The following is a 23,826-nucleotide window of genomic DNA, read 5'->3' on the forward strand; positions in this document are numbered from 1 at the left end:
GAGTTCACTGATCAAGAGAATGGTAAAATAAATTACTGCACCTTGATCACGAAGATAATATTTTCACTGGTAGAAACTTGTTAACACTGGTACAGCAGTTGGTAAAGGTGGTGCTGAAAGAGTTTTGGGGAGAAATCCACTGGTCCTCAGTCTTTAAAACTTGCATCTCAAATAAATATGAATATGAATTTTAAAAATCTCTTTTTTTTATTATTATTTTTTTAAATTATGAAGATTGCTTACAGCGTACCTGTTAAATATGGATGGGAATGAATAACATATTTGAAGTGGTACTGAAAGCTGTGGAGTGAGTCAGCCCTTGTTGAAGCTGATGAATAGAGCAGTCCACTCTCTCTAACACTGAATGGGGCAGGTCTAGTTATAGCCGTGGTGGAAGAAGCAGAGGATGGTCGTGATGGGCTGGCAAAAAGCAGAGAGAGAACTGGTGCAGGAAGTTGAGTGAGGGGGAGCCCCCGTGATGTGTTCGCTTGGAAAAAGCATCGACATATCGAGCAAAAGAATAACCTCCCGGTTTTCTAAGGCTGTCTGTAAACAAAGAAAGGTGTCTAAGAGAAATACATACATGAAGTTCTTCTCATCAATCAACCTGAAAAATGAGTATGACCGAACTCAATTAAGTCAAGTAGGTACAAAAGGAGAAGCCCAAGGACGGGAGTTCTCTCCCATCCTCACACCTTAAGGGGAAAAATTGCTTTATAAAACCGTTTCCTTCACCAGGACCCATTTCTCAGAGCACAGACTGAGCTGCGCTCGCAATTTTTTGTTTTCCACAATGAACCGAATGCACAGAGGGGACTGAGGCGTTTAGTCCCAGCGATTCTGTTCGCTACGCCCATGTACGCATCGGTTTTATTTCTGTAAAAGCCACGAAATGTTACCCTTCTCTTCCCCCCGGGCACCTCTCCGGGACCCCCCGGGCCGTGCCCGCCCTGAGGGGCCGGCACGCGCCGCCTCACGGGGCCGAGCGCCGCCCCCGGCGCAGCCCAGTGCGGGGCCGCTGCTGCCCCAGCGCTCGGCCCGGGGGGCGAGTGGCCGCTGCCCTGGTTCCTCAGCCGTGCCGAGACAGAGGGAGCCCTGTCTCTCAGGTGTGCCCAGCTCCCGCCAGGTCTCCGGCCCTGCGGGGCCGCGGGCTGGGGTGGGGGTCGCGCATCAACCGAGAGGGGCTTCGAAATGGCGTTCGCCATTTGCCCTGCAGTCAGTCCTCTGGCGCTCAGAGCCGGGCAGGGGTTGTCACCTCTCTAGCGAGTCGCTGCTGGCAGGGCTTGTCACTGCCGCCGGGCGCCTGACTCGGCCCCAGCGAAGGCTGCACTCAGCACCGCGGGTTTAGGAGGGGAAGGGAGGTGGCCTCAGGCCCGCTGAGCTGGGTCCTGGACTGCCTTGGGGACACGGCTGGCAGCGCTGTTAGGAGCGCTGCTGCTGAGGCTGTGCTGGTACCCCGCCTCCGAGGGGGCGACCAGCTGTACCTGTTTTTCTAAAATCATAGGGAAGGAATGCTCAGGAAAAAAAAATCTCCATGATTAAAAATGGCAGAAGATACTACAAGGCAAGAAGTAGGCGTGACACGGGATTCAGGCCCATCGGGACGAGGTCATGAATAACTGAAGAAAAGTTTCTGTAAGTTCCCTAAATAGATCTGGCTCTAGTGTATAGCATTTCCTTAAGCGACCTATAGTAACTAGTGGACCAAAATATACCTTGCAAATACTATGATGACACTTGATAAATTAATTTAAGCAAATCTTCTTCCTGGGTACATACAGGTATGCAATTATTAGGAAAAGAAAGGAAGGGTACTGTTATCCGTAGACAGTGCTACACGCAGATTGAGATAAGGCTAACTTAAAATATCTTCCTATTTATTTCTCTGAAGTGGTGCATTTATTTTTGTGAATACAAAATGTTTTTTAGTTTTCATTTCGTTCATTCATTTCAGTTTAGTTTTCATTTTTAAAAGCTAGGTTTTCTCACTTCATTTGCACCTTCAATAGCTGCAGTCTGGAACTTCAATTTTATTGCACTGAAAACCAAGGATCAGTGTTTTGAGGTTTTATAGAATTATTAGGTGGAAAATTATGTTCTTGTACAGAAATTTCAGTTAGCATGATGTATAGTAATAGAGGTCACTGTCATCAAGTTAGATGCAGTTACTGAGTTTTTTTCTGTCAAAAGCAGTAAATTGTATCTTAACCTACTGTGGAGTCTTGTAGAATGTGTTCTGAAAACACATAAAATCCTTGTTCAAGACCCCTTATATATTTCCAAATTGAAGTCCAGCTCATTCTTAATGTCAAACTGTAATGCAGTTAATATTCCGGTTTTATATAATTTAGTTCTTCAAATGTTAATCCATGTTGGTGTTAATTATTGCCATTGTAGCACAAAAATAAAAATAAAGTTCCCCCAAGTTTTATTCACACAATAAAAATGTGGCTTGAACCGAGCAGAGATATTTTTCCTTTGGGCTGAGATTTTTATATAGTAATCTGGGTAGGAGTTAAGGTGGATATAGATTTCTAAAAGCCATTTCAGACTCTTTTAAAAATGGAAAGTCAGTTTAAGTGCAAATGGATTGTTTTTGAAACAGGGAAAATGTGAACTTCTGTGTTGATATGTGCTGCTTCATGGTGTTCTATGGTTAGGAAGCTGTAGGAACATTCCCTGCAGCACTATGTTGGTGCACGTTGGAGAGGGGGCCACTGGGTCATTCCTTCTCCAGCGTTATGTGCTGCCCTGTTGATGTAGGTGCTGAGTAAGTACATTATCCAGTACCATCAAAAATCCTTGATTAGAAGAAATATTGCATCTATGTTACTGACTTTCTAACTGCAGAGAAGAGGGATTTAGTTAGCAGTGCAGTGGCTATTTGGTTGCTTTAAGAGCTTCCAGGACTGGTTTTGCAGTGTTTTTGCCAAATGCTTTCACAATAATAAGTTCATTGGACAAAGACAATGATTGTTGCTGTGCTAATGCCTGGAGAGGCTCACTAACAAGGGACTCCTGAGTGCAGGCTTGTCTGGGGAAGAAAAACATTTTGTGTTACAAAGATAGAAGTTACTGTCATTACCAGCCTTCTGGCCACTGAGAAACTTAAAAGGGCAGTTACGAATCAAGTGCTGATACACTATGTGCTGATGTGAGAGTAATCAAAGAACGTTTGTGTATAGGAAGGGGGTTTGAAGTCCAGAAAATTATCATAATGGTTTGCTTTTGTTCTGCTTAAAGGTTTGGTTGGTGTTTTTTGTTGTTTGGGTTTTTTTTAACCTAGCCCTAGTTTTAAGTTGTCATCTGGACACACTTAGTGAGATACATTCTGTGCCTGTTGCTTCTCTTTCATTAGTTTTTCATTAGTTTTTGCAAACTTACTACCCCTAGAAGTGAATTCTAATGATCCAAGGAAATACAAGGGAGGAGGGCCTATGGATCCGTAACAGAAAAGGAGAAGGGGGAAAAAAGCCTCATACAAACCTTGAGCATAACTGGACAGGAGAACACTAAAGTTTTTACTAGTCCACACTACAGCTGAACTTCAGTAATGTAGAGCTGGGGAACAGAAAGATGTCTTGGGTTTGATTGCTGTAGGGAAGGTGGGAATGCTCCGCACCTGCAGGAAGAATCAGCACTTCATTCAGTAGGAATTTTTCTTTTGTTGTTACTGTTTAATTCCTTTTTGTGAGTTCAACTGAACTGTACTGCAGCAGAATAAACAAGCTGTGATGGGGCTGGCGATCATCCAGGACACAAGTTCAGAATGCCATTTTTTGTAAAGACTCCTGTATTACAGGTGAAAATATGGAGGAATATTCCTCATAGGGGTAACCTGAGGACCCATTTGCTGTGATGGATGATGTCTCTGCTGTTTGATAAAGCCATGTAGCTGCTAAAATGGAGGGGAGTGATAGGAAAAAGGTAAGGGAGCTGCAGCAGGAGAATCTAAAAGGACAACAGAGTGCACAGTGAGGGTGATGTCACCTGGGCGGGTTACAGTGTGCAGCTGAGGGAAACATCCATTCCTCTCTTTGTGGAAATTGGGGTGACTGCTCTTCAGGTAGAAATGGAGATGGAGAAATAAAATGCATGGAATCAATCTTCTGCTAGTTCCCTCTTAACTTGTTCTGCTTTTCATGCATCTTTTCATATCTCTGCACAGCTCTTGTTTTGGGAGTTGAGCATGTGACATAAATTCCGAAGAAACACAGCGCCACATCAGAAATCTGGAAAATAATTTGAGAAACTTTTGTTGCTTATTTGTGCAAAATTGCTGCAAGGAATTTTTCCCTCTCTGGGAAAGAGAACTTCTCTGAATTATGCATTGTTTAAGGGCATACATGCTTTCCTGTTGCCAAAGCTGAAAAGCTGTATGTCTGTAGCTAGTATGGCACTGCTCTGGGATAAATGACTGGCAGTATAAGGCTGAGCTTTTTCATCTGAATGCTACACAGTAGAGAAAAGCTCTGCTGAACACAGCTGAGAATTGGCCTGTGGTAGTGGCATGTGGTGAGGGGGCAGGAAGTTTGACATTTTTCATTCGCTGCTGCTTTGTGAGGAACAAGTCATGGCAGTAGCTTCTTGTTGACTGGTCCTCTTTTTCTCCACCCCTCATCTAGTTTCTTCCTCACATGTGGCCTCTATCCTGCTGTGTGGAGAGGGAGTGCTGATATTGCACATAGAAAAAGGAGACATTTTCAGAACTGCATGTATGAAAACAGTGGACTGAGCTAATTTTACAAGATTTCTTATTAAATAGATGAAAATTCAGGAAAATTAATTCATCTCCTGAAGCATGGTAGCATACTGACTGTGGAGAGAGGTGCATTCAGTACACTGGGGAGTTTGGAATGTGTTCAGCCCACTTGAAATAATAGCATAGTTTCTGCTATCAGTCTCTTCAGTCAGCTGTTTCACTAATATTCTGCATGGACATGGGGTTTTTTTTTTGGTTTTGCTTTCACCTTTCTCACTTTACACACATTTCTGAGAATTTACAAGAAAATTTCATCTCCTTCAGTTTCATGCCACTACTACAGCAGAAATAATAGGGATTTGTTTACCCCTCCAATTCACAGAGCAGTGCTTGCAGTAACCCCTGGAGATTTCTGTAGTAAGCAACCTGAAACACTTGAAAAGGATGTCATTTCCAGAGGGGTCAATCATGGTTGAAAGCTTCAACAATATATTAAGCTGGGCCTTTCGGTGAAAAAAAAAAAAAGAAAAAATCTGCTTGTATTTAATCTGAGCTGAATTACTATTCCCACATTGTTTGCAATGGCTGAAAATAGTGTATTAAATAGCAAGGTTGACTCTGTAAAGCAGATAGCCTCTCTGTTAATAAGCATGTACTTCTGCCTTGTGTGTACCTGGAACTAATATTAATCTCTGTAATTCAAGAACTAGTTGTCCATCTTCCTTTGTGTCTAAAAGTGGGAACCAGCCACTTTACTTTTGGCTGCCTGAGATTCAAAGCTGGAGGGAGTTGAGATTAAGGTATAAGAAAGAAAGGTGAATTCCAAGTAAGGGGAGGTATTTAAGTAAGGAAGCTAAATCTCTTAGTCCCAGTTTCCCAGAGGCACCATGCAGACAAAGACTTTTCCTGAGTGATGCTCCACTCCAGGCTCCATATACTAGTCCTATTTTCTCATTGTTGTGAATGTTAGTTTAAATGTCCAGCTTTCATGTGGATATTCACATTTGAATACTTAAGATGAGTTCTGTGTCTCCCACCCCTAGAATTAGGAACCTAACATCTAGGTGGAACAGTATGAAGTGCCTGAACAGATAATGTAATTTTCTGAATGCTGTCATGATCATTAGTGTCTGCTTCATGGCATTGAAAGTAATAAGAATTCTGCAGAACAGAATACAGGGGGACTAGAAAATTCTCTCTTGAGAGGAGAAATTTGTGTCAATATCTCCTTTTGTCCTGGCAAGGTTTCTTACGTTGGTTGGTACTTTCTAGTACTATCAGCAGTATCCAAAGACACAAAGTTATGTAAAAGAAGTCCCAGCCTTTGCCCAGGTATGTGTAACTTTCATTCCTGCCATATTCAAAGTTAATTGGATGACCCAATTTTAAACCTGAAATACAGCATGAACCTAGAGACTGTATCAGTGCAGTTGTAAGTTGCTTGAAGAACACATCTACAATGTTTGGTACAAAAGCTCAAGGCCAAAACAGAGTGTTTGGAAGCACATTAGCAGTTAAGGACTGAAAAGAGAGGTGACCAGTGGAATGGGAATGTCTACAACCACCATATATTAAAAGTTAGATTTTTCCATTTTACTGGTATGAAGACTGTTGGGGTGTTAGGTGTCCCCCTCTTAGTTATGGCTCACCTGTGGAACTTTTAGCCATTAGTTGCGGGGAAAACCTGACTGCGGGTACTTGGTGGGTACTTCAGAAACACAAAGAGTTCGTCTGGGCCCAGGAGGGGAAGGGGGCAGGAAAGGAGGGCAAGGACAGTTTGGCGGCTTCTTCAGCTTCGATGAAGGACACTTTGGGCACGGAGCTGTTGCGGTGGAGAGAAGGGAATTTCGCCATCACCCAGACGGAGCTGCTGCTTCTTCTCCTTCTTCCCTCTTTGTTGGTGGCCTCGCATCCCCTGTCCTGCCGGGACGTGTGGCAGTGCCAGGCAACGCTGCGGAGCTGCTGATACACCTCAGCCACCGGCCCAGGATCTCAGCTCATCCCTGCTGTTCCAGCTGAGTGTTCCTCAGAGCCCTGCAGGAGCACCAGGACTGACTGCCTGAGGGGGTTTGTGAAGCAAAGCCTCTCCTCCATCCTTTCCCATCTCGGCCGAGAAGGCTGTCACGGGGTCCCTGGTTCTGTTTTCTTGCTAACGCTGTAGTTACTGTTGTTTGTTTGCCTTGTTATACATACTAGTAAAGAACTGTTATTACTATCCCCAGATCTCTGCCTGAGAGCCCCTTGATTTCAGAATTATAATAATTCGGAGGGAGGGGGTCTACATTTTCATTCCAAGGGAGGCTCCTGCCTTCCGTAGCAGACACCTGTCTTCCAAAACTGAGACAAGACAGTTTAAGGGACTGTGTTTACCATTCCCCTGCATTACAATAAAACATCATCCTGCTTCTTTACATATGCCATTTAGTGTTCAAAATAGATCAACTGAGCTAAGTTTCCTTTACAAACTAAATCAGACTGTAAGCTTTGTATTTCTGTTTCATTCATCATGTGCTTTTGAGGTCTCCTCAAGTTCTTGTTAATAATTCAGCCTTTGCCTGTTCTAGGTTTATTGCTCAGAGAGACAGTATCTTTTGCTGGGTTGAGCATATGGCTGACAGGAGCTATGTCAGGTAAGGAATGCAACCTTTAGTTTTCCACCTATTCTCTTTTGTTGTTAGTCAGCTTTGAAATAGAATTATAATGCAGTCATGTTTGTAACACCTGCTAGCTTGGATAGCCTTTTAGTTGGAAATACCTGGAAAAATGCCAAAGATCTCAAGTGTCTTGAATACTGTCAAGCTTTTGCTTTTTCTGTTTCTTGTTGCAACAGATGAGAACACAGCAAGTCCTCAAGCAAACTGGATTAGGTAAGAAAGAGTTTTTAAATGTCATCGTCTGTGGCACCCTGGACACAAAAATAAATGTGTTGTTCTGACTCATTTCCACAAAATAGACAAATCCTTATCTCATTCTGCTAACATGTCATAATTGTCTTAGAGATGTTGGCTATGGACTGTTCCTCTGCTTGGAGCTGTATTCATTAATATTTTTCTTTTTTTTTTTCTTTCTCATATAATGAAGTAAAGCTATTGAGCTGGACAAAATAGCTGATTCCTGATTTCATCTTAATGCCAAGAGCACTGTGAAAGTTATGGAGAATGTCTAATTAAATATAACAGTTACTGACAGTTGTTGTTTTGCAATGAAGCCTTTGTACATTTCTGTAACAGCCCAGCTATACTTGATAGGTGTAATTGCGTTTGTAAACATTCGCTAAGCGTAGAGATGCCCTTGCAATTTTGGGCTTTTTCAGCCCCTTCTCTTTCTACTGCTGTTTAGAAACTGCTTGCTGGAGAGAGACTTTTGAACTGAGTGGTATGTGGCATGATGAAATACAAATCTCTGTGACTGGTAAAATTCTTAGGTATATTTTTTTGGTAACACTTTAGTCTCACCTCTGAAAAAAAAATCAGTGCTTAGTTTCTACAGGCCTTACCTGTTGGCTTCCTTCAAAAGAGTGATTGTTATAAACTTCACCTTAAAGGCTGTTAGTTTTGACTCATGAGTTTGTTGTGTTGGTAGTTATGATGTGGGGCAGTGCCTAGAGTATGGGAGGAAGAATAAGCTTTTACAACCTTGATACAATAAGAAAGGATGGATTGTGAAGAGTGTAGCCTGTATTGCTTTCATTATAACTCCTGTCTGAAGAATTGACTCATGGTATACCTTTTCCTGCCTGGGTTCTTTACCAACGAAATAAAATGGTAGCTTTTTTTCTCATCAGGATTCATGGCCCTGTCAGTGTCAACCTATTGTGAAGTGAAACATGGGGATTTCATTATCAGAAATTTTAAAAAGCAAAATCAAATCATTGAAGATATTAATGCTGTAGGTAACAATGTCCAGCTAAGGATTTTCACATCATAACTGTTATTTAATCTTTTTTTAAAAAGCTCAAAATTCTTGCATGGAATACTTATGTAGGTGTATAGTAACATGACTAGCTCTTTTTAAGTTGTTATGATAATGGAGCTAATGGCAAGACAGTTGGCACTGTTGCGCTAAGGTGATCTTCACCCTTGCAAGACAAGATATAGTTAGATTAGTGCAATTTTTGCAGAGATACGCAGTTATCCATGTGTATAAAAGATTGGACTCCTGTTAGCTAGCAGATGCCTGTGTCCTTGACAAAGATGTTTTTGCAAGATAGATATATCTGTAGAATGCACAGTGATTTGTAGTATATGCCACAGCTTCTTCTCCTTCTTGTGACTTGAAGACATATAAATATTTTGGGAACTATGTGGATGATCTTGTGGAGTGCAGTGATGCAGTGATTATACCTTTACTGGTAAGAGTGCCCAAAGCCCAAGGTGTATCAGATTGTCATAGTACCAAGTAAATCTTCTACTCTATCCTTGACACAGTTCTGGCTCTGTGATGGAGGCTGTACTGAACTTGTAGGTATGCAGTTGTGCCTCACCTTTGCTGCCTTCCCAGCCTTTCCTCTTTCTTACATTTGGACCCAGGTGTGCAGGTCTCAAGTAGAGCTTTTTAACTGCAGTCCTGCATCTCCTTGTTCCAGGTGTTTTATTTTCTACCTGTGGCTTTAAGGAGATAGAAATTTATTGCATAACATTTTTTCAGGAGGACTCCGTGTCACTAATAAGCAGCATATTGTAAATGTTTTAGTTAAGACTTTGTAATAGTCTACAGTGGGGGAGGTATCTTGCAAAGGGGAAGTCACTTGTTTTACCATGGGCAGCTTAAGTACAGCTGTAAGTTCTAAGCTAAATTGAGATTTGAGATTCATATGGAAATGATGTGTTGTATATAAAAGTAGATACAAGAAAGTAGAGGCATCTCTGGCACTTTTTTGTGAATAATAAAGGAAAATATAGGAATATTTAAGGAATATTTTCTCCTAGCACTGAAATCTGAAGCAACAGAAAATGCTGCTCAAAACAGTTTGGAAGAGTGCTGTCTCCACTCATTATAATTTCCTGGATAGGTATAGAACTAGAAGAATGGTCCTGATCGCAAAGATAGTCTTGTCTTTACATTTGACTACCTCTTGGAAAAAGAAAAATCCCATCTATTGTTTTGTTTCCTAAGTACTTCCCTGCACAAGCAGAATTTACTGAACTCTTCCAAGTGGAAAGTTTCCTGATTTCTAGTAGCGTTCTCTGCTACTTCTACCCTCAGCTTAGGCATTGTGCAAATGTGACAGAAAGAGGGAAATGGTTCATTGTGGTTCACTGTAAGAATAATTTGTTCTATTAGTCTTTGGTGGCCAACAGTGTTGAGAGTTCTTATCTCTTCCATGATCTTCCCTCTTCTACTATTCTCTGTTACCCAGGCTAGCACGAACAGAAGTGTAGAAATAGTTAATTTGTGCCTGAAAGACAGGACAAACATTTTCAGTAACTCTCTTTCTCTCTCCCCCCATCTCTCCCCCACCCTCTTCCTCTTTTTCCTTTTTTTGTTCTTTGTAAGTATGTACAGAATATATACAAAATTTTAACACAAAGTAAGAATTACTATGAACACAAAAAAATGGAAATAGAGAAGTAGCTTAGTGTGGTGCAGTGATTTTTCAGAGAAAAGGTTGCTTGTAGGATTAAGGTATCCTGAAAGTCAGTTCTCTGAACATACCAGGACTCTGGCTGATGGTAGAAAATTATTTTTGTGCAAATGCTTAGCATCTCACTGCAGATTTTGCAGAATTTGTCATGCTACTGACACATTTGTTTAAAAAAAAATAAATTAAAAGCTGTTACTCCATTCAGAAAAAGCAGAAATTGTTGCAAAATTTCCTGTCCTGGTTACTGCATACTTTTTAATACCTTAAAAAAACCTGGAGGTGTATGGAGAGCAGAAACACTTCTCCTTCAGGATTCTTCAAGTTTCTGATCTCTAAGTATGTTACTGGACAGTCTGGATGTAACAAATATTCACTGACCTCCTCTCTGCCATGGGACAATCCTGTCAGGTTGTAGTATGTCCATACTACTTATCGCTGAGCTATTTGATACATCATTCTGTTTTCTCTACAGAATTGGTATAAAATCTGTCCCAAAAGAAAAAAAAATTAAAAGCCTTTTTTCTGATATTGAAAGAATGCAATATTGCCTTTGACAGCAGTTTTCCTGCATACATGGGAAATAAACTTAGTGCATAAAGCACGAGTGATTGTAAAACATGTATAGTGATATGGCTGTTTTCATATCTCCTGGTATATTTTTTACACTGTATTTTAAACCTACTGGAAGGATGAATGATAGATGTGATTAATTCCAACTCACTTGAAAGAAGAGGACATGTTTGGTGTGCATCTTGTTGTCTCCACTTGTTCTGTCATCATTTCTGTCAGTTACATGAATTATCTTTATAACTTGTATTTAGCCTGTGAAATGGATATAAAGACCTGTCAGACTACCTTTTCCAATACATTTTCTTCTGCAGAAACAAACCTAACATAAATGTCATCTATGGTATAAGCAACTGTAGCAGGAGGAGCATTGAATTAATGGCTCTGAGAGGCAAGCCAGGAGTCATGATGAGATAAATACAGTAGATATAGTACATAAATTGAAAAACTTCCTATGATTAAAAATGAATTCAAGGGAAAAGAGTGTATATTCAAAACTTAAGATTATTTAAAAATCACTTTCTCTTTTTTACTTTTGGAAAATAGTTTAAAATCATTTGCAACTATGTTAATGGGGAAAATTCCCCATTTGTTAAATTAAGAAGATATTTTTCAGCTGTTGATCTTACATTGTTTTGTAATGAACACTTTATAAATATCAAAAGGTAAGCAATTTGCTTATAAGCTATATCTAGTATGGTGCCTCATGGTTTGTGGCAAGACACTGTCTTAGTGAAAAATTATAAAACTAAACTGATTGCTGTATGAAAAACCATGTATAGTGTCATCAAATGAGGAGGAAGGACTGGTGTTAGAGTAAGTGACTTGAATTTAATAACTGCTGTTATGTAGGAAAGTGATGTTACTGCAACTCCCTTGCTGATGTTTGTTTTATAGCTTCAGAAGCAGTTTATATGCTGGCAGAAGATTTGGAGGCTGTGCAGAAGTCAGCTAACAAACTAAAAGAATATGTGGATGATTCATGTAAGGTTAAGTTGCTTCTCATTAGTGATAGCTTGACCTCTTTTCAGTTTCAAGAGTGAAGAACTATGGTGACTGACTGTAATACAGAGAAACTAAATGATTTAGTAGTTGGGCAAAAGGTGGTAATGTGGTGATTTCTGATGGCTTAAGGTTGCTCAGCTGAGAACTTCACAGAATTCAGCAGCACTCCCGAGAAAACATATTTGGTTTCATGTTTCCTCACAGCAACACGCTAGCTGCTGTGGAAAGAACACCTCTTGACCACTCTGCCAAAAGACTTTTGGAATAGAAAATTCATCCACTGTCTGAGCTGGAAAGTGAGTGCTCTCTGTGACAAGTTGAAAAACTAGGGATGAAATATACAAGTAACACCTGAGAATGCAATTTTGTGTACTTGTTAAATCAGATAAAGTGCATTTCCTGGAAACAGATGTGGTGAGGAACAGAAGGCATCCCCCTTCTTAAATTAGGGTGATCTTTCCACATGTTAAAATTCTGTGTCCAGGGGCACATCTTTTGCTATCTGATTAGTTCCATGAGAACAGAAATGTAAAACGCAACATTTTAGCCTTCGAGGCTATACTCTGGACAAGAAGGCTGCAATGATGGCATTGCCTCAAGGTATGGTTCTTGATAAAGCTGTCTTAAAGTTTTATTGTATTTGCCTCCACATGATGTAGTGTAGCTTTCATTCTTTATTTAATCTGATTTTTCCTGATCTTAATGATACATCTGGAGAGATGTGGAAAACATAGTGGTAGTGTGAAGTTTTAATGGTGAAAACTTCTGTAAGTTTTGGGTGATGCACATATATAAACTTTGTTTTTCTACCTGAAATATGGAGTCATCTTTTTAAGTAAATTTTAAATATCTCTAGTACTGTGTTGTATGGGAAGAAGAAATTATTATGAGTGCTTCAGGAGACATTCAGAATTAAATGAATGAATGATCTTTGCTAGTCCTTTAGACTGACAGAAGTGAGAAGCCTGTATTTCTCGTTATTAAAGTCTTGATGACAAATGACTATGAATATTTCATTAGGCAGAAGAATACTTTGTTAGCGTTCAAACTTGGCCTTACTCTTGCATGAATTCCAGAGACATACAAATCAGAATAATTTTATCATTTGTGGCAAAGACTAATTTTGTTAAATAATGCATACTGACTTGCTGGGATTCTATGGGAGCTGTTTATTTAATAGAAGAAAGAAAATTATTAAATTTGAAACTAGGTTTTGGGAGAAAGAAATTTTTAAAAGCTGTCCCTGAAATAAGGTTCTACTTTACAATGTGGTTTTCTGTGTAATTAAATATTGGTTATCTGAATAATTACTTAACTAAAACCAGAATATCCTAATGGCCTCAAATGCTTGCTTATTCTGTGTGAAGGAGGAAAAGGAAAATAAAAAGAAAAAAATACAAGAAGGAGTTTGCTTGCCTTAAAATATTTGCATAATAAGTTCCAAACTACATTCCTTTTTGTTTCAATGAATGTTTTCTATTGAAATGGTGTTAACATAAGAAATGGACAATAAACATGTGTTTAAGAGTCTGTGAACCCTAACAGTTATAACCAGGTAATGCTGTAGCATGTGCATCTTCATTTGTCTTCCTTTTTAGAAGGTGAAAATAGTGATAATGAGAAAAATTTATCTGGCTCATGTGTTTATCAGCCTATTTGATCTCACTGTTTTACTGTCTTGATACACACTCACGGATCTGTAGGTCTGCAGGTCTCGCTACGCATTGGTTTGAAAAGTTTGCAAGCTTTTGCATGTTTTGAGGGAGACTAACAGAAAAAAGCCTTGAGTAAAGTACCAGTAAGCATTCTGCCATGTGGGGTGGGCTGGGCTGCCCTGTGAGCCAGGAGCCATGGGTGCCAGTGAGGCATCAGGCCTGTGGCAACACTGAGCATAGGGGATCCTGTCAGGAGCCCAGGCAGGCATGGAGTCAGGCGTAGGGATGGCAGCCAGTCAGCTGACAATGCATGAACAGCCAGGCTGGTCTGGAGGAACAAGGCAGACTCAAGGTCTGTTGAGAAGATCAAGTCCATGGGTTAGTGCCTGGGTCTGAATGAGTGAGGTGCATGCGAAGGCAGAGACATGGCGGTATGATAGCCTGGACAGGGACAAGGATGAAGTCCTCTGCTTAAGTGCAGTTTCCAAGAGAAATAAATGCCCTGACACTGCAAGCTTTTGCAAAATATCTGGACATTATTCTCAGCTCATTGTTATAGTTGATAGGCAGTTTTATATGCTGATCTTGCTTCAGTCAGAGCTTACATGCCTGTCTGCTGCAAGTCTGTTTTCTCTTTAATGTTTTGGATTCATGAACACCTTAATTATATTAAAGGCCATTCAAGACTGGAGTCATTCTGCCATGGATGACTTCAGCTGTCAATTGACAATCGAATTGCCTTGTCAATGATTAATTCTGGATTTTGCAGTATTTTCCTTAAGTTCTCTGCCAGTGACCTGCTTAAATTTTAAACTTGCATGATTGTCTCTTCATCTTTTGACAGTTACATTTTTAAAGTGTTTTCTTTGTACATGTAGTGAAATTCAAATGTGTAATGCATTTTGTTTTTATGTGGAGTACCATATGGTTTCCAATTTTGTGACATTGCACTGAAATTCCTGTACTGTACTTCCTTTCTATGTCTGAATTACAAATACATCAACTGTTTTAGAATCTGTCATCTGAAAGATTTTTTTCTTCCTTTTTCATTGACAATCAGTAGTTGAAAGTACAGAATGAACTGTGGTTTAAATCTCCTTGTTTTTTCTCTTCCCTTTTTTTCCTGGAGTCTAGGAGGCCTGTGAATAATTTCTGAAATCACTGTAGATTTGAGGTCCTTGAAAGAGTTATTGTTCAGAGAACAAGTCCAGCAGAACGTAGCTTTCCCTAACCTGTCACTGTCACATGGGTTGGGTTTTTCCCCCTAAAACTGAGATATGAATTTGCAGTTTCAAAATCATTATTCATTTGTGGCTGACCTTTCTCAGTATTGAGGAGAGGAAAGCAGCATGCATAGTCTGTAATGTTATTTCCTAATGTTTGCAGTCATACCTGTGCTGTCAAACTCATGAAGGTAGTGTTTCCCTGTTTCTGGACTGAATTAGGCGAGAGATCTGTAGTTTTACCTTGGAAATGCTTTGTTTGTTTTTGAAGCATCCTTCAAAAATAGGATGGCATGCTAAACACTAACTTCAGCAACATTCATTATTATCAAATGCAGCTTCTGTTAACTCATTTAACTGTGAGACACAGCTTGATCCCATTTATGTGTCTGCTTAAAGGATGGTTGTGAACTTACAATATGACAAATGTATAAAAAGTAAATGTTACCATTTAGAGAGGCTTTTTTTACTGAGGTTTGGCCATTTTCCAGCTAATATTATGCTTCACAATGAACTAATAGGTTGTGAGAAGTTGAGCCAAGTGTGAATAATCAAGTGTGTTATGTGGTAGGTGAGACTTTTCACATGAGACCTAAAGCAGTCAGCTTCTCCAGAAGACGGAAAGCAATTACTTGATGAACAAACAGATTGCAAACCCTGGTAAAGTGCATTGTCTTACTATGAATGCAGTAAATAAACTCATTTTCTAGCTGTTTGTGTTGATCTGGTTTAGGTATGGGGTGATATCAGTACAGCCAACTAACTTGAAGAAATTTGTGCCCCGCAATCCATAGGTGGTACTGAACTACTTTCAGGCAGTCAGCAACCAAAAGTATTTCTTAGATGCTGTAAAGATAGTGGAGTTGCAAAGGTCAATGCACAAACCAATAACTCATTGTCTAAGAAGAGATATTTCCACTGCTGAAGAGGAATCTGGTATTCTAGCGAGAGGCCCAGGGATTGCAAGGGAGTATGATTAGAGGATGTTACCACACATTTTACAAATTGGGAGAACAGATATTTTTTCTGGAATACACACCGAAATAGTCCATCTTGATACCTTAGCCCATTGCTGTACCATGCTTTCAGAAGCAGGTTTTGTCTATGTCCTGTTGCTTCCCACATAGTGGTTGTCCTCACTAACGTAAAAGTTGAGCAGACTGTTAGGTCCCCATGCCTCTGATATAACATCCCATTGTAGAATTACTTCAGTTTTCATTAGTGAGCTAACTGGACATAGAAATATTTATGACTATCTCAAATGTCTATTACTACAGGAAATAAATAATTCATTATAGAGAATTACCTTTGTACAATTGATACCATGAGGATATAAATCTGATATGGCAATTTCCAAAAACACAGCACAATATATTGTTTTTGCTGGAACACCCTCAAGTGAATAACCTGTTGATGCAACCATTGTTTTTCTAAGCTGGGTAACAAACCTTCCATTATGTGAAGAGTAGTGATGGGAGAAAGTCCATTTACAGAAATCTGAGTATAGTAAAAGTTTACTGACAGCTGGAACAATTCAAGGAATCTATATACAATATGTAATTTCTGGTTGACATTGGGAAGGGTTTTGTGTAAATCTGTCAGACTAAAAGCATCATTTTGATTTTGTTGGCATGGTTTTATTTGCCTTATTTGTTACGCTTCTGCTTCTGTAGATTGGTTGAATTAAACTTTGCACCTGCCAAATGCTAGGGGAAAAAAAAGAATAAAAGGAAAACAAAGAGAAAAAACTAAATTTTGGTGACTGAGTGGCATTAAATAAAGGAATGAATACTTTGTGTGACAAATCAATTTTCAAACTTTGAAGTGGGAGGCTGGACTTCAGCTGGTCACATAGCGTGCTTGAACCTAGCAAGGCAGGCCAGGAAGATTAAAGGAAGGAGATTCTTATCAGCCATTTTGAAGGAAAATCAGCCTCTCTTTTCACAAAAAGCCAGCATGCTGCAGAGATCTGGAGGAAGGACTTAGAAAAGAAGAGCAAATGTGTTTCAGGGTAAATGACACAAGCTTGAAATAAGAGACTGGGGACTCCTGGTTGTAGTGAGAAGCTGAAAGAGTTTGAGATGTCAGGAAGCTGAGACTGAAGTCAAAACAAGATGTCTTTTGGTTTTACTCTTTATTTATGTTCCTTGCAATAGCTGACGTAAAGGGGTTCTCAGAAACCCTGTTAAGTCTGTGCATATATTTATCTCCCGCATATCTTTAAATATCTTCAAAAAAAGGTGTTTACAAATACAAATAATGTGGAGCTAAGAGAGGGTTTCTAGGCATGGGAGAACAAGCTGCCAGCATGCCTCTGTGGCTGAGATAGTCTACAAAGTCACGTGTCTGACAAGAGAGACCAAAATGTACATGCTTTGAGCTTCAAGGGACACTTAGAGCAAACCATAGTGCTGCCTCTGCACTGTTACCTGGCAACAGTTGATGAGGCTTCTGAGAGGGCTGTTGCAGTGGGACATTGCTGTAATGTGTAGAGAGCTGTAGCTTGGTATGTCTGTGCAGGATACACCTTTCAATACAAGGTGTTACTGTTGAAAGGTACTAGTTTGTCCAATTTTTAAATAGAACCTAAAGCGTATATAAAATATGATTTCTGCAGTACAGGAGGTGAGTTCTAGTCAAGAGTATCTCTTAAGTTCTCCAAACTCCTCGGATTTTATTTGTAATGCTGTCTTGTAAAAGGAGCATCCTTATCACACATCACTCACACCATATAAAGATATCCTTAACTGGATCATGTCAGTTTCTGTTTTGCTTATCATGCTTTTATAGTGCTTCAAAATTTGTTCTTTTAGCAGGTACTCTGCTTGAACAGTAAGTTAGGAGCTGGGGCTATTTGCAAAGGGTATCCTTCCTGAAGGGGAAATGACCCACTGTTGCATGAAGTGATAGAAAATGGCTGAAGGTGAAGCATTGTTAAAAATGGAATACAGTAGATCCTGTTTCATATTGCCTGTACAATCTAATCTACTTTTAGTCTACCTTAACCGGTAGTTCGGTGCTGCTTGTGGTGACATACAACTATTTTATCTATTCTCTTTTTCTGTTTTTCAAAATGGTACCACAAAATGCTTTTTTCTTTTGAGTTTTGAAACCCCACAGTATTGAACACAGAGCTGTTATATAAACTGAACAGTATGTATAAAAGAAAACGAAATTGGTGCTAATGACCCAGTGTGTGATACAGCATTCTTACCTGTCATATTTTCTCTTTGTAAATTAAGTTCAGGCATTCTCTTAAGTTTCTTCCAGACCATCTGCAGCAGCCCAAGAGTTACTCTGAGAGAAAGGCCAGTTTGGTATTTTATTCTGCATCTAAATTCTATTCTGAAAGTTCACGGGCAGTTTGTTGTTGTTATTAAATTATTTCTCCTCAAGATCACAACTCTTGGAGGTGTTAAACTCCTTCAAATCCCCATAATCAGTAGAAGTTGAAGTGCTTCTCAGTGTGAAATAGCTGACAGGGGCAAGCTCTGAGAATTTTTGCTCTTGTCAGTATTGGCATCTATTGTTCCTCCTGGAATGCTTGTTTCTTTTCACTTAATGGGATAGCTGAGTACTTGGGTGATGTGTTTTTGTATTAGTTGACATCAGGCCTAAATGTCAATTGTGTAGACTTGTATGATAAAGCTAAATCAGATCTTTCTTATTGATGACCATATATCAGAATGTGTAGTAAAGTGGACCAAGGTCTAAATTACTCTTCAAATTTATAAGGCCAGACATTGTACTGGTTTCATATCTGAGAGAATTGGAATACTGCAGCAATATTGTTTGCTATTCCCAATGTAGAAATGCATAAGCCAGGAAGATAAGAAAAGGTTCACCAGTAGTTATATCAGTTTGTTAAGACACTATTCTTCTTGCTTTATGTTAATATTAACAAATGGTAAGGTCTCTTTTGAGTTCAGATCAGGAAAAAAAAAGTTGGTTTTGGTACTTCCTGTAGATTAAGGCATCATTTAATAACATACACAGGTGTAACAGCTCTGAGATGCTTTTGTGTTTATCACTACCTGTCATTTTTTATCTGTACCTCCAAAACCCTAACTGTTTTTCAAGTTCACTGTGAGCAGCAGTGGATACTGGCATAGTCCAGCCAGTCACTGATGCTTTAGACAGTCACAGAATCACAAAATATGCTGAGTTGGAAAGGACCCACAAGGATTGTTGAATCCAGCTCCTGGCCCTCCAGAGCACTATCCCCAAGAGTCACACCATTTGCCTGGGAGCATTGTCCAAATGCTTCTTGAACTCTGTCAAGCTTAATGCTGCGACCACTTCCATGGGAAGTCTGACCACCCTTTGGGTGAAGGACCTTTTGTGGATGTCCAGCCTAAACATCCCCTGGCACAACTTTAGGCCATTCCCTTGGGTCTTGTCACTGATCACCAGAGAGAAGAGATTAGTGCTGTCCCTCCTCTTCCCTTCACAAGGAAGTTGTTAGAGGTCTCCCCTCAGTCTCCCATTCTCCAGACTGAACAGGCTAAGAGACCTCAGCTGCTCAACATACAGCTTCCCTTCAAGGCCTTCATCATCTTTGTTGTGCTTCTTTGGACACTTCTCTATAGTTTTAATGCCTTATATTGTGGTGGCCAAAACTGCACATAATAGTCAAGGTGAGGCTGCCCCAGAGCAGAGCAGAGCGAGCCAATCCCTCCCATGCCCAGCTGTGATGCTGTGCCTGCTGCCCCCCAGGACACATCTGGCCCTCCTGGCTGCCAGGGCTGCTGACTCACATTCAACTCCCCAGTGACCAGGACACCCAGGTCCCTCTCTGTGGCACTGCTCTCCAGCACCTCATTCCCCGGTCTGTCTGTACATCCAGGCTTGCCCAATCCCAGGTGCAGAACCTGGCACTTTCCCTTGCTGAACTTTCTATGGTTGGTGTTGCCCAGCCCTCTAATTTGGTGAGGCCTCTCTGCAGTCCCTTCCTGACTTCAAGGAGTCAACAGCTCCTCCCAGTTTTGCATCATCTGTGAACTTGCTTAGTATCCAAGTTCTGCCTCTTTTCTGGGAAGACATCAAGCCAATTGCTTGGTGGTTTTGCCTTGGTCTTTGTTACAGAATTAAGCTTATTGGCTATAGGCCCAGAAAACATAACCCAAATTATACATTTATAATTTATTAAACTTAATTCTTTAGAGGTTCTTTTGATAACTGCTCATTGAAGATAGCTGCTGAAGTAAGTTTAAAATAATGGATTCTCTCTCATATGCCTATTATTATTTTTGAAGCCTGTTAGAGGAGAGAAATTATGCAAATTGGTGTCATGCTAGGCTACTGCACACATGCTGGTAATGCATAACAACTAGCTCACTGATGAAAATGCTTCATCTTAAGCAAGAAGTCATTGTTAGTGCTAAGAGAGATTCTTCATATCATGATTAATAGTTTATTATTTTTTTTATGGATAAAAGAGAGTATCTCTTCTTATTAAAAATCTGCATTAGAATAAAACAGCTGTAAAATAAATACTGGAGGATTATGGTGGCAGAATTATGATGGATTGCATTATACAATTAAGGTATATTGTGAAACAGTAGGAAGATCCCTTCAAAATAATAAGTTAGTTATTGCTCACTCTCTGTGAATGATGAAGTGGCTTTAATTCTTCAGCTCCTGCTTGTAAAAGACTTGATAAATAGATCAAGCTCAGTATCAATTAGTGTCACAACGATCTTTAGCATTAATGAAGCGAAGCTGCTAGGATTGAACCAATTTATTTGTAGCTCCATGACCGCATCCTAAGCTAACACACACAGACACTACACACACTACTGTTGTCTAATACTGGGCATGAGAATGAGTACATGGAACACACAGTTCTGTGTAGGATTGGCTGAAACAAGCTCTCCCTGTGAGGAAGCTATCTTGGTGCTGAAGAATTCTGATACACTTAGCAGGACAGAAATCCAATATAAGATAAGCTGGTTTCAGAAAACAGGTCACTAATGTAAGGTTGCAGTTATTTTATTCCAAAGTTTGTCCTACATCTGTCTTAGATTTCTTCTTCCTCGTCCATACACAAAGCTTATCAAACTTTCTAATTAAGACTGCAGTGAAGAGCCTGGTTTTGGTATGTGGGTCATCATACTGTTGCAGCCCTTCATCCTTTCTTTTTACCACTAACAAATGTATTTTGTTTGCCCTGTTACGTTGCTGCCAAAGGGAGCAGAGAAAACCTCAGGTATTGATTTTTCACACATGGGGAGTGCACCTTGTAGTCACCTGTTTTACCACCTGTAGTTTGTAACTGAATGGGCTCATGGGATTATAAGATTTATTTTAGAGCTGAGTTCACAGCTTGAGGTGGAACTGATGTGTTAGCTGTTAGTCCTTTTTCACTGCTTTAGTGTATTTTGCTTGTTGCAGTTCTATTTCAGTAGCTAATATTTCTGTAATAGGAATGTCACTGATCAGAACTGATTGTTTGGGTTCTTAACAGGCTTTCAGCTATTTGGATCTGGTCTTGGAAAATAATTTCTGCTTAATAATATTTAATTAATTTAATAATCATGCTAACTGACTAGGTACATAATTTTGCAGCATTTGGTCTGTGGACTTGAAGACATGGAACTGATTAATTAGCAGTCAAATACATGAAATGTGTGTAGCTCTGTGTGAATGATCAGGGACTTTATTTTCAGCAGTACTCAAAATTTCAATAGAAGTTTTTTTATTTCTGTTTTTGTAGCAAGATACTCTTTACCTCACAGGATGACTCTCAAAAATACTTGGTTTACCATGTGCAGGAAATGATGTTTTGCAATAATTTGATTCTCAGCAAAGCATTCGGTCTTTCATCACTGAATATAATTTTCTGTGTTAGTCCCAGTTGCTTTCTTAAATGGACCATGCCTCCCAGAAAATCTTGGAAGTGTAATTTTCTGTTAATAATACATTTTTATAATTCTGTGACAACAAAAGAAAAATATATCTTTTGCATACTGGCAAGAAGTGCAGATTTGCTACACTAGTCATGTCTGTTAATTATGCAGTCTGCATACGCTTTGACCATTTTTTTGCTTAGCTTTCAATGTCAACAGTGACGTTAGGATATTTATGTTGAACCTGAGTAAAACAGTCTTGAGGTTTTTTGAGAAATCCTTTCTCACAGAAGATTGCATCCAGACTACCAAGAAGTAGAAATCCCCCAAATAAAAAAGTTCTTACAGTTTTCATAAAAGACTTAGGCTAGAGGAATTGGTCCCCTCTGAGGAGTGGTATAGGTCGAATTTTGTTCTTGATACATTCTGATTTGGTTGTTTTACCTAAGTGCTAACAGTGGCAGCTACTGCAGATACTTTCTTTTGGAGATACCAGAGAAGAGAAACAATGAAAGTTATTATGATAGTGTCTTGGGTAAAAGATGCAGATTGATCAAATTAATTAGTTTACCTCATGAAACAAGTTGCTTTTTAGCTTTCTTAGTTTTGTGAATTACTTTTTTAAAATCTTGTCATTCTAGTTAGATTTCAACTGTTGCGCATATTCAGTTAAAGAAATTCAACTATGAAGACCAGAATAAAGCACATTGTATCTATAAAATCCTTTGGAAATGAGTGGGATTGGATAATTCTAATAGAGATTTGATTGTTAATGTAATATCATTGACATGAGTTAAAATTAGATAGAAGAACCAAAGCACCAAGAAACTTTCTGAAGTATTACAGAATATTTACAGGAAAAAAAGATGGCATGACTAGACTTTACCCTCACCTTTAAGACCTTCCTACTCTAGAAAATCCCAGTGGTTGCTTGTTCTGTTCTTGATTCTGCAGTAGATTGAGGGAGTGTTTAATTTATCTTAAAGTGTATGACCCCATTCTGTTCATGTTAAGCAGATCTCTTTAAGATCATTACTACACTGCTGGCACATATCATTCATTTAGAAAATGGCTTGAGGTGAAGCAAACTGGTATAGCTGTTGTATCCACATGGAGATGACTTGGAGCCATGGGTCTGTGGTAAGAGGGAAGCAGCTTCAGAATTAATTTCTGGGAAGCAGAAAAAATCTGACTTTTATGGGAGATGCAGTTGTGAAGGATCCAAGATGCAGTGTTACCTGTACCCCATAAAAGATGGAAGTTTATCAAGAGTGTTGTGGCATTTGGGAGTCACAGAATGAGGTGCTAAAGAGTTCTGGAGTAACATAACTTTGTGACTCAGCAGTGAAGTCGGGAGTGCCTCCTGATCTGACACAGCCAGGCTGAAAAACTGAAAATGCACACCCAATTAGAAGATTGCAGGGGAGCTGGTCAGGGCCAAGCTGTACTTTAACTTTGCATTCATTCATCCTGGATCTATCTGTTTATGAAACTGGCTGATCAGGATGATATATTCACCCCTGCCCAAGTAGTTTGATTTATATGGACAATACAAAAATGTTCAAACATTATTGGACAAAGGTTAATGTTGTTCTCATAAATATAAGGGTCCAATAACAGTTTACTGACAAACATTTGTAACACAATACATGATTATGCAATGAATCTAAATTAAAAAATGTACTGGATTGTCTGGACTAGGCACATATATCTTTCCTACCATACATTTTCCAGGATATTAATGGAGAGTTTTCTGGTTTCAATTCAAATATTTGATCCAAGAATTTAAGTTAAGATTAAAAGTACCTTCAATTCAGAACTGACTTAAGGAGTGGTGGTGTAAAATTTTTACCATTTGAGTAAAGTGTTCTTTGTTCTCTCTATTTCTAGAGAACTGGGTAACATTTAGATTTCTCTGCCATGCTGGTCAGTAGCTGGTTTTTGGTCAGGTTATTAGGGTTAATACTAGGAATGTGGTCATGATTCGTACTGTGATGAACTGGAAGCATAGACAAGACAAGGGAGCAAATAATCACAGTCACCATCAGAGATGGCATCCAGACACAATCCATTGCCACTGGTTATCACTCAGCTCTGACCCTGGGGCTAATACTATAACTCGAAAAGCCTAGAGTGTCTTGTCCATCCATACAAAGGAACCAAAAGAAAAGAAAATAATGAAGATGCTCCTGAGTTTAAAGGACTTTATGTAGACAAAGAGAGTGTATGTAAGCACAAATAA

At 39.4% G+C, this 23,826-nt stretch overlaps 1 protein-coding gene across 1 annotated transcript in view; it reads left to right on the forward strand.

The window, feature by feature from the left end:
- The first annotated feature begins 1,519 nt into the window (after positions 1 to 1,519).
- The window catches only part of MYO3B (myosin IIIB), a 199,164-nt gene continuing 176,857 nt past the window's right edge, over positions 1,520 to 23,826 (forward strand). Inside the window, exons 1-3 of the mRNA XM_088058818.1 lie at positions 1,520 to 1,635; positions 7,267 to 7,332; positions 7,533 to 7,569. Of these exons, the coding sequence (XP_087914944.1) occupies positions 7,326 to 7,332; positions 7,533 to 7,569 (44 nt within the window). The 5' untranslated portion in view covers positions 1,520 to 1,635; positions 7,267 to 7,325. The remainder of the gene's footprint in view (positions 1,636 to 7,266; positions 7,333 to 7,532; positions 7,570 to 23,826) is intronic.

This window comes from Pseudopodoces humilis, chromosome 8, assembly GCF_049639895.1.
Source record: "Pseudopodoces humilis isolate 2021_Gansu_Grassland_sample_001 chromosome 8, ASM4963989v1, whole genome shotgun sequence".
NCBI lineage: Eukaryota > Metazoa > Chordata > Aves > Passeriformes > Paridae > Pseudopodoces > Pseudopodoces humilis.